At 37.9% G+C, this 11035-nt stretch overlaps 1 protein-coding gene across 7 annotated transcripts in view; it reads left to right on the top strand.

Annotated features, from left to right (window-relative positions):
* The first annotated feature begins 2878 nt into the window (after nucleotides 1-2878).
* Nucleotides 2879-11035, top strand: part of LOC132883392 (zinc finger and BTB domain-containing protein 17-like) — a 237509-nt gene continuing 229352 nt past the window's right edge. For 3 of the 7 annotated variants that reach the window (XR_009654310.1, XR_009654311.1, XR_009654309.1), the window contains exons 1-2: nucleotides 6368-6729; nucleotides 8865-9096. Coding sequence is in view for 1 of the 7 variants with exons in the window: in XM_060916969.1 (XP_060772952.1) it covers nucleotides 6250-6717 (468 nt within the window). In the remaining 6 variants the exon portion in view is untranslated. Of the gene's footprint in view, nucleotides 3073-6081; nucleotides 6730-8864; nucleotides 9097-11035 lie in introns of those variants that run through there. The other 4 variants (XR_009654313.1, XR_009654312.1, XM_060916970.1 and 1 more) reach the window with 4 other exon arrangements.

The raw sequence follows: 11035 nt of genomic DNA, 5'->3' as shown, positions 1-11035 counted from the left end.
GCAGGCTTTCACTCACAGATGAAACATTCTGTTGGATTTAGGGTCAATCCAGGTTACCAGAGTTCTGCAAAAAACTGTGAGTTATTTCACATAACAGCGATTTTTAAATGAATGCCTATTTGTAGACAGGATATCAAACCCTGATTAATTCTTTTCAGAAATTCTTTTCAAAAATATGTTGCATTGTGTTGATTATTGGAATACCAGATTTTTTCAGCTATTAGAAAACAACTTTGATTTGTCCAGCTCCATTTGTACTGACTCACATTATGAAGGTTTCATTGGTGTGCTTGTGTAGTGTGATGTGAACATGGAGGTGAAGTGTTTTAAAGTTATCTAAAACAATTTATTTTAAATGACAAAAAAGAAGAAACTTCTCTTAAATGAATGTGCTTATTCTGGAACATTAAAAACATGAAAGTTCCTACTTATATATATATATATATATATATATATATATATATATATATATATATATATATATATATATATATATATATGTGTGTGTGTGTGTGTGTGTGTGTGTGTGTGTGTGTACACATTTGGGCACACCTTGAAATTCATTTTTTGTGCAAAGCGGTATCAAGGTAAACACTGGCAACTTTGAAGAATTTAAACTATGAAATACATTTTGTATTTTTAATGCTTGTTTTTTTCTTTACCACATAATACCATATATGTATGTATGGACTTGAAGTACTTTATGTTATGTAATAGTTTTGGGATGTTTTACAGGTAAATATATTGTGTGACTCCAGTTTGTTTGTCAGTGAGTTATTTTCCTCTGGGTCATCAGTGGTACTGGTAAGTACTATAACTGAAAGATAAACATATTTCTAGATATAAGTATAATTGTAAAATTATTGTACCCTAGCACTTTTGAATTCTTAAGTCTGATTGGTAAAGATTTTTGATTAATTTTCTGTATTGTAGCTCTGATTATAGTTATGGCTATAATTCCAATCACAGTTTATATTAATGCACTCCTTTTAATCCATTATCATTTCCATAGTGCTGAATTTATTTTAAATGACAAAAAATAAGACACTACTTTTAAATGATTACTCTTATTCTGGAACATTAAAAAACATGGGATTTTCATATATATATATATATATATATATATATATATATATATATATATATATATATATATATATACACACACACAAGTATTTTGTATATATTTACAGTACCAGACAAAATGTTTGGACACACCTTGTAATTCATTGTTGTTGTTTTTTTCTCTTTATTTCTATTAATTAAAAGACACTTCATGTCTTAAAATTAGACTGTCATTTCTCTTGACTTAGTTTAGCAGCTCTTGACATCATAAAAATTAATGCAGTTGTGGAACAGGGTTATTTACTATATGAGTGATTCCATGCTTATGGGTACTGAAATGGGGACATGAACTTATTTTTAAAAATTCACCTAAAACCATTTCTTTTTTTTACCATCAGGTCACAAAACATGTCATCTTTAATGAATGATATGTTAAAAGATAACTTTAATTTTCTGAGATGTAATAAAAACATATTTATATGCCAAAGTCAGAACGTAACAGAAGTGTTGTGGACATATATATTCTCAATTTTAACAATGTAGAATTACTTTCTGAAACATAGGAAGGTGATGTTTTAGCAAATATAATTAATAAACATGTGTAGTAGAATAAACATACACATTCTTTCAATAAGATTAACATGGTATATAGCTAGATTGTAATTAATTTGTAACAGACGCGAGATGGACAGTCGTAACAGAAGTAATGTAACAGACATCATTTTGGAACTCATAGGCTTGACTTTGGCATATAAATATGTTTTTATTACATCTCAGAAAATTAAAGTTATCTTTTAACATATCATTCATTAAAGATTACATGTTTTGTGACCTGATGGTAAAAAAAGAAATGGTTTTAGGTGAATAAGTTCATGTCCCCATTTCAGTACCCATAAGCGTGGAATCACTCATATTTTATTACTCACTATTTATTAATCTCAAATGCATTAAGGATGCAATAAATTATGCTCATTAACTTTTGATTCGGCACACCTGTTAATTAAAATGCATTCCCGGTGACTACCTCATGAAGCTGGTTAAGATAATGCCAATAGTGTGCAAAGCGGCATCAAGGTAAACACTGGCAACTCTGAAGAATTTTAACTATGAAATATGTTTTGTGTTTTTAATGCTTTTTTCTTTACCACATAATACCATATATGTACCATATGTTATGTCATAGTTTTGGTATGTTTTCCAGGTAAATATATTGTGTGACTCCAGTTTGGTTTTCAGTCAGTTATTTTCCTCTGGGTCATCAGTGGTGTTGGTAAGTGTTGTAACTGAAATACAAACATAATTCTAGATATAAGTATAATTGTAAAATTATTGTACCATAGCACTTTTGAATTCGTATGTCTGATTGGTAAAGATTTTTGATTAATTTTCTGTATTGTAGCTCTGATGATAGTTCTGACTATAATTCAAATCACAGTTTATATTAATGCGCTCCTTTTAATCCATTATCATTTCCATAGTAACAGCTCTTTCTCAGGGACCTGTATGTAGTACATTCTACATCACTGACAGCTAATGATAAATTAATAAAAGAAAGTTATGTCATTCAAGAAAGAAAAATGTAATTATTGATATGGTAAAAGAGACATTTATTTAACATAAATGAAAGGAGTTTTCAGTGTCATGGCTCTGTAACCATGGGAAAATCCACAGGACAAAGACAAAGACCACTTAACAATTTCTCTGGAGCATGACAAGCTGCATTTTCTGTTTTATTAACTTAAAACCAGAGAGAAAATAGAGGATGCTGAGGGAATGTTTGTATATCATGAAAATAACAGAAATGTACACTGTAAAAAATGTCCGTAATTAAAAGGTACGAACTACCGTATTCTTAGGAGGGAATTTTCCGTAATATTATTCTACGGATGATTTACCCGTATTTTGAAGAACGCAATGCATTGTGGGAGAGACTGTCTTCAGAGGGAACGCAGCCGCCGCTTGCTCGCTCTCTGCTGTCTGAGTGAGTTGGAGTACTGCACTTCTGTGGTAAATAGTATTATTAACTAGACCGGACAATTCCCCGGGGGAAATTGTGAGAGGATGCAGTGCGCGAAGCAATTCGCTCACGCATGTTCGCTGGCCGTGAATGTGTGACCCGCAATGACGTTTCAATGCAATGATTATGTGTGTGCTTGAGACAGCAGCCGTCATGAAGAAGAGCTATTCAACAGTATGACCAAAGTGACTACAGGCGGAAATTAGCATGTACTGCTATAACCTGGGACAGACATCTGTCCTTACCACAAGGATAATGTTTAATTTGTGCACTGTCCCTTTTAAAAATAAAATAAACTCTAAACTCTAAGAAGAGTGTTTGTAGTTTGTATGTACGAACAGAAGTGTTCCTAATAAAGTGGGCGGCTAAGGTGAGGCCTGTCGGCTGCCCTCCTCTCAGTTTCTCAGAGCAGCGGATGTTTGAAAAAGTGCTTTTTTTTTCCAATTAATTCCATAGAAATGAATGGGTTTTTTTTGGGACAAGTGTGACTACTACTTTTGAGAAAATTATGTCTGTAGTGTGAAATTTGTGGCTGAAAACAGTTTAAGTTTGAAATTTTGAGCATGATTTGTGTTTGTGCTTGAGACAGCTTTTCCCTCTGCCCCGTCACTGGCCCCAATTGGCATGGTGACGGGCCTGAACAGGAGAGTTAAGAAACACACACAAGATTATGTCAGGTGTCTACTGTGTTTTGCAAAGAGTAGGCCTCGAACAATCACAAATAACTCGACAACGAAAGCAGCTATTCACAAAATTCTTTCACAGTGAGCGCTAGAAGGGTCTCCTGAATAAAATGATGTATTTTTTTGTTTGTATTGTTAAAAATGAGGACGCTACAGGGAGTTAAAAACGAGTGACTTTTCAGCAACGTTTATACTGGGAGTCAATGAGGCCGCTCACCTGTGCTCTCCTCACTTTGAGGCTTGTCATTCAAAAACCGTAAATCCTATCGTTTAGGTAGACACATTGTGTGAATCAGGACAAGTTTTCCTACTACTTTTGAGAAAATCATGTCTGTAGAGTGAAATTTGTGGCTGAAAACAGAGTTTAAGCGAGAAAGTTTGACCTTTTTTTTGAAGCCGCCTACACTCTAAGCTTAACGACCCTCACTGGTGTGTAACGCAATAGACACCCATTCAAAAGCCGGATTTTCTCCCAGAAACCACATGGCGTTTGAACCGGGCCTGATCCGAAAGTGTAAAACCTAGCAGAAAAGTTGAATGCCAGATCCACAGAGGAGAAGTTTTCCTACGTTTTAGAGTTTGAATCATGTCTCTAGGTGAAAGCATGCCAGAGCAGTGGATGTTTGAAAAACATTGAAAAAGTGCTTTTTTTTCAATTAATTCCATAGAAATGAATGGAGTTTTTTGGGGCGATTTTTTCGCGACTACGTCGCGAAAAAATCGTATTCTATAGAGAAAAGTAATAGCATAGCGAGTCCGATCGAGCCGCACGTTTTGATATATTGTTTGTCTGTGTGCGACGTACGGTTATTGAGTTATTCGAAATCAAAATTTGCGTAGGAATAAGAAGAAGAAGAAGAAGAAGAAAAATACGTAGAAGAACAATAGTTGCAGTGCTTTGCACTGCAACCTATGGGCTCCCCTAGGGGAGCCCATAGGTTGCTGTGCTGCAGCACTGCATCCTAATAATAAGTTACACAGTTAATCAAATCATCTTTGTATGTAGTTCAATTTAATCGGCTACAGCCTGGAATCATGTCGTGAGTCTAGTCTTTTTTAATATCTTCCACGACACAGCTATCAGAGCGGTCAAGATTACCAGCCAACTTGTGATGTCTTAATAGGCTAGGATCTACATCTCGTAAATCAGGGGCGATTCTAGCATCTGATCTTTGGGGGTGCTTAGCCCCCAGAGCTGACAGAGACACCTGGCTTGAACGACAGTGTTTCCACGTTTATTCCGCATTTAGACTAGACTTAACTAGACAAGAAGACTAGACTAGACAAGACTAGACTTATGCAATGTTTTAACAGAAGCTGACCCAATAAACTATGATATCTACACATTTACAGCCACTGACACAAATATTTACGTTATATTTTTAACTAAACAAGACCTACTACTGCATTTGTAATATTGGAGCTATTCATTTTGAACAGTGGTAATTGTTAATTAATGTGTTATTGTGTATTGTGTAATAATAGTGTGTATTATTATGATTTTACATTAGTTTACATTAGTTTATATTTTTTGTTATATTTGTTATATTTTGGTAGTGTTCTTTTGAAAACGTAGGCTATATCCAAACCACACTCACTGTCCCCCCAGACAATGACCAGGGTTTGGATTTGTGAATGATAAGCAAACGTAAACGCTATGTTACATTAAATAAAACTGAGTAACACACGGTGGTCTAGCACCGTAGCACTTGTACAGCTCTGCACAAAAGTATCTCGATATGGATGATAAATGTTGTTTTTATCATTCTATTCATAGACCAGGGAACATCAATATTTCATTATGCATATTATTGTGTTGTGTTTAACAATTGTAATTCCAGTCCGTACCTTCACATCTCGCTATGCCAGTAATACTCAGGTGCTACTTCGAGTTCCTCATCGGTGTGGAATCCAGTTTAAAAAAAAACCCACCATGTCGTAGCAAGCACTCGCGCAGGCAGGCAACCCAATCAGAGGGGACGCAAGGAGGAGAGGTATTTTACTGCTCGTAGAACTATCACGTAACAGGTGAATTCAAGAACACACACACGCCCGCGCACACATTCATTGCGCAGTGCGCAAGGGCGCTTATTTCTGAAAATTACGTCCAAAAGCAGTGTTTTTGAGGGTGCTGAGCTAGGAGGTGCTGAGCTCGTTTTTGGGGGTGCTTGAGCACCCCCAAAAATAGGCTAAACACGCCCCTGTCGTAAATGTAGGGTTTCGGATTTCTATAGACTTACAACATACGTTATAGTTTTGTCTACATTATCATGACTCTGTTGTCCTGTTTCACTTTTACTTAATTTTTAGCGTCCACAATCCGTTTGGCCGCCCAAGTTGCTAGCTAAGTTAGCTCAGCAAGGCTCATGTTGGTAACTGAACAGACGGTTAATAGCTATATTGCCGTTAACGAGAATATAGCTATTAACCGTCTATTCAGTTAAAATCAAGTTGGACTTGCCACAGTCCCATTTGCCTGCCACCATGCTGACCTGTAGCATATGTGGTTTTAAGTCTGTGTCATCCACGGAATATGTCAGTCACTGCAGAACACACAGACACCTGAACAACGTGCGTATGTCATGTGCGCTTAGAGATTGTGGTAGTAGATTTTCTTCTTTCAACAGCCTCGCCGTTCACATGTCACGAACCCATCCTGAGAGAAGTGTTAGGCAAACTTGGAACCGCAGTGTGTCTGTGCCTTTAAAGTGTTCATTCAATTATTGCACGAGAGAATATGTAGAGCTTAAACAGCTGGTGTCTCACTTAAATGACCACATCCAAGAAGGTCTCCATGTTGTGTGCCCGTTTGATGGCTGTGGTCGTACTTTTAATGTGAAGACCTCTCTCTCATCCCATATTTCCAGGATTCATCGTGGGTGGAACACGACCCAAATATCTTCCATTTATTTATCAGATGTACAGGCTCGTCTTACAGACAGCACACCAGAGGTCAGTACATATGTGAGTACAGATCCCGACACTGATGTACACAGTCAGGTATGTCAGGGTAATACAGACAATGACAAAAATGCACAAGATAGGTTCATTGAAAATCTGGCCCTGTTTTGTTTAGGTTTACAGACTAAATACTTAGTTCCAGCCTCTACTATTTCAGAAATTGTCAATGAAATGAAAACACTGCAGGATGTGCAGCAGGAATTCACAATGGGAGTTTTGGGCTTAAAATTGGAACAGTATGGTGTCCAACGTGAAACCTTACTAAGTCTGGGACAGAGCGTATACGAACAGAGCCCTTTGCATGCAGCCTTATGTGCCAGTGGGCCTTTAACAACACACCACCGCAGGCTGCAATACTTTAAGTCTCACTTTAATTATGTTCACCCTGTGGAAGTGACACTGGGGTACAATGACAGTGGGAAGAGGCGACACTACCATTATGTTCCTTTACTTGACAGTCTCAGGGCAATGTTGAAAAAGCTGATGCACAGTGGTGACCTTGCTGAACATGGTAGGCCTATACATGTATTTCGTGATTTTACTGATGGGCATGTTGTTAGGTCAAATGAGATGTTTGCCACAGACCCAGACAGTTTAAAGGTGATGCTTTTTCAGGATGCTTTTGAAGTAGCTAACCCTCTTGGATCTGCCAAGCAAAAGCACAAAATTTTAGCTGTGTATTTCACTCTTGGTAATTTACATCCACATCTGAGATCAACAGTTGATCAGATTCAATTAGTACTGCTTTGTTCAGAGAAAGACTATAAATATTTTGGCGTGGACAAGGTTTTCAGGGAGCTTGTGTCAGATTTGGGTGAATTGGAGGAAAAGGGCATCTCCTTTGAGGATAAGACATTGAAAGGCACTGTTGCATGCATTATGGGAGATAATCTGGGTTCCCACATGATTGGAGGGTTCACAGAAAATTTTAGTTGTGCTGAGTATTTCTGTAGGTACTGTCTTGTCACAAGACCCGCGTTTTTGGCCAATCCTCTCACAGTTTTCACTCCAAGAGATCCTACTGAGTATAATGACTCTGTGCAGTTTCTGGAGAGTCACCCAGATGTGACCACACATCAGGGCATTAAAGGCAACAGTGTGTTTAACAAACTGTCACATTTTCATGTCTGTCAGCCTGGACTGCTGCCCTGTTTAGCGCATGATTTGTTCGAGGGTGTTGTGGACTATGATCTGGCAATGTATTTGCAGTACTTAATTAAGAACGAGAAGTGGTTTAGTTACAAGTTATTAAATGAAAGACTCACTTCATTTCCAGGTGAAAGCAGTAACAAGCCAAATGCTATTCCAAACAAAGGAACAAAACTTGGTGGCCATGCAGCCCAGAACAAGTGGTTATTGCAGTTCCTGCCCATTTTGGTGTATGATAAAATTGCAGATGCTGATAATGCTGTCTGGCAGGCGTGTCTTCTTCTCAGGGAGTTAGTTGAAGTTGTCTGTGCACCTACCCTTTCAGAGTCCCAGATTGCATACATGAAGGTACTGACTGAAGAGTATGTGGAAATGAGGCAGGAGTTGTTCCCACATTCCCCTCTGAGACCAAAACACCACTATCTTTTGCACTATGCAGATTTGAGTTTACATTTTGGTCCTCTCATACACACATGGACGATGCGCTTTGAAAGCAAACATAGCTATTTTAAAAGATGCACTAGGTCAAGTCAAAACTTCAAGAATGTCACAAAGTCACTTGCGAATAGGCATCAGCTGTTTCAAGCTTATCAGAGTCAGGGAAATTTATTCAGCTCCCAGGTTCAGGTGTCAGACTCCACACGGTTCTATCCACAGCTGTATGATGCTAGCATAAGGGCAGCTGTTGCAGATTTTGGACTAGACTCCTCCAACTCCATTGTCACAGACAAAGTACAAGTTAAAGGGACCAAGTATGCAAATGGTATGCTTGTGATACAGGAATATACCAAAGGACAACTGCAGTTGGGTGAAATAGCCAGCATTCTGATCAAATGTGAAAAAACTGTCCTGCTTTTGCTACAGGGGAAAACTGCCAGCTGGGTACCTGAGATTGGTGTCTATGAAATGGAAAAAAATGGTTCAGAAACTCTTTCTTGTAAAACCCTTGACAGTCTCAGTGATTATTCTCCACTGTCCTTTTACCACAGAGGTGCAAGGTTGCTCTCGCCACTCAGGCATCTTCCACAATGGAGGTTGTGAAGAATGTTATAACAAGGGCCATGCCTGTACTAACAACTGACGTCATAGAAGAGCTGATGGATCATCTAAAACATATTGGTGTTAACAGCATTGATGATATGCAATACCTAACCAGCGAAGACTTGGATGGCATTTTGCCTCCAATTCAAAGGAGGCGGTTAATTCAAGCCTTCACTGCAGGTAAGTGTTTACTTTTATTATACTGTAAACCAAATACACTATATTGCGAAGTGTTCTGCTTGGAAAAAAACTTTGTGTATGCCTCTGATCATCTGCCTTGTCAGATCTATCTGTTGCGATGGCAACATGGGCTGGGACAGGTTGATTCACTGCTTTGCCCCGCATTGCTGCTTGCAGCTATATTTATTCAACTTTTAGTCCATGGGCCAGGACCCAAAAATTCACATATTGGTACCACCTGAGGTGGCAAAATCTATCATTGATTTTTTGTAATCCTCTATGTCTGAGGGACATTATTTGGTATGATAGCCCTCTCTAAGTGGTAGCCGTCTTATATTTTTACTAGCTTTTATAACGCTACCCAGTGCAGTTTGCAATACATGCCTATGTATGGGTATAGGTGTATGAAAGTATGTGGGATGATGGGATATGTTTTCATCTGTGTTATATAACATGTAGACATCATAGGCATGTAGAAAATATACAGTTATATATCAATCACACCCTTTTCCCGTAATATAACATAGGGATAGATTGAGGCAGAAGACTGTAACAGGATGGGTCAAATTCCAAGTCTTGCTATATCACATCTGGAGAGTATGTGCCTTCAGAAAATATATGGGCTTGATAGCTTAATGTACATAACTATTTTAGGCCTGAAACCCATAATTGACCAATGTATTTGAATGAAAATCAATGCATTTCAATGTGATAAAATGTACATTACAAACCAAAGGTATAGAGGCATGTTAGAAGCTGGAAGATGTTTCAATGCACATAACATTTTATCTAGAGCATAGACCTTAGAAAATAAATGGGTTTTATAGCTTAATACACAATTCACAGCTATTTTAGGCCCGAAACTATTGAAAATTAATGCATTTCAATGTAATGCAAAGTGCATTGCAGAACTAAGGAAGAGAGGAATGTGGGAAGTTGGGAGATGTTTCAATGCACATTAGATAACAGAGTATAGACTTTTAGAAAATATATGGGTAAGATAGCTTAATACACATTACACAGCTATTTTAGACCTGACATTTTCTTGAGTGCTACACACAGTAAATTATACAATAATATGGAGGAAGGCAAGGCCCCTCTCTCCCAAAAACTGAATTACAGCAACAACTCTTCTCAAAACGTCCCGCCAGTATTGCCTTTCTCCATCAATTTGTTTGACAAGATCAGAATCAATTCTTCCTGTGTCTTTGGAACGACTGTGTAATGCTAACATGCAAGCCCTATGCTCCTCACTCCTCTCATGCTCACCGATACGCTCAGAATGTTTCCAATCAGAAAACCCGTTGACAAACGCATTGTGCTTACTTGAGAACAGTTTGCAAGCAAAACAATAGATGCAACCAGAGGAAGGAGAGTAAAGGAGCCACTGCCTTGTCACAGACTGACCATTAGGTAGAGAGCGTTTGATTAAGGAATTTGTGAAACTCCTAGTGATGGCCAAAAGCTGCAATGTAAAGCTTAAGGGCAGAAAGTAGCTGTTGTTTACATATCAAAGGTAATATGCAAAAAGTCGCTAAATTCACTAGATGAAGTTGCCAGAGATGGCCAAAAGTCAATACAATACAACAAGCCTTAAAGTGCAGAAGGTGTTTTTTATAAAATTTTTAATATAATATAAACACGAAATGCACTAGCCTTTTAAGGTAGGCTTTTAACCTTTGAAGGTGCTGTATGATATACGTATAATATAATATAATATAATATGTAAGGGTTAACGTTCGGCGAGAAGGTCCCTACCGTGGAATAGCGGCACGACAGAGAGAATCATGGGTCTTGATCTCTCTGAAGTGCCGCTATTCCACGAAAGGGACCGCCTCGCCTTGCGTTAACCCGCTTATTACATGGCTATACTTAAATTATTCACACATGGTGGCGACGTTTTTGATTTCATGTTAAGTTTAATGAATGATTGAGAGGT

Source organism: Neoarius graeffei, chromosome 3 (assembly GCF_027579695.1).
Source record: "Neoarius graeffei isolate fNeoGra1 chromosome 3, fNeoGra1.pri, whole genome shotgun sequence".
Taxonomy (NCBI): Eukaryota; Metazoa; Chordata; class Actinopteri; order Siluriformes; family Ariidae; genus Neoarius; species Neoarius graeffei.
Note: the sequence above shows the minus strand (reverse complement) of the source record. Positions and strands in the feature narration are given on the sequence as shown.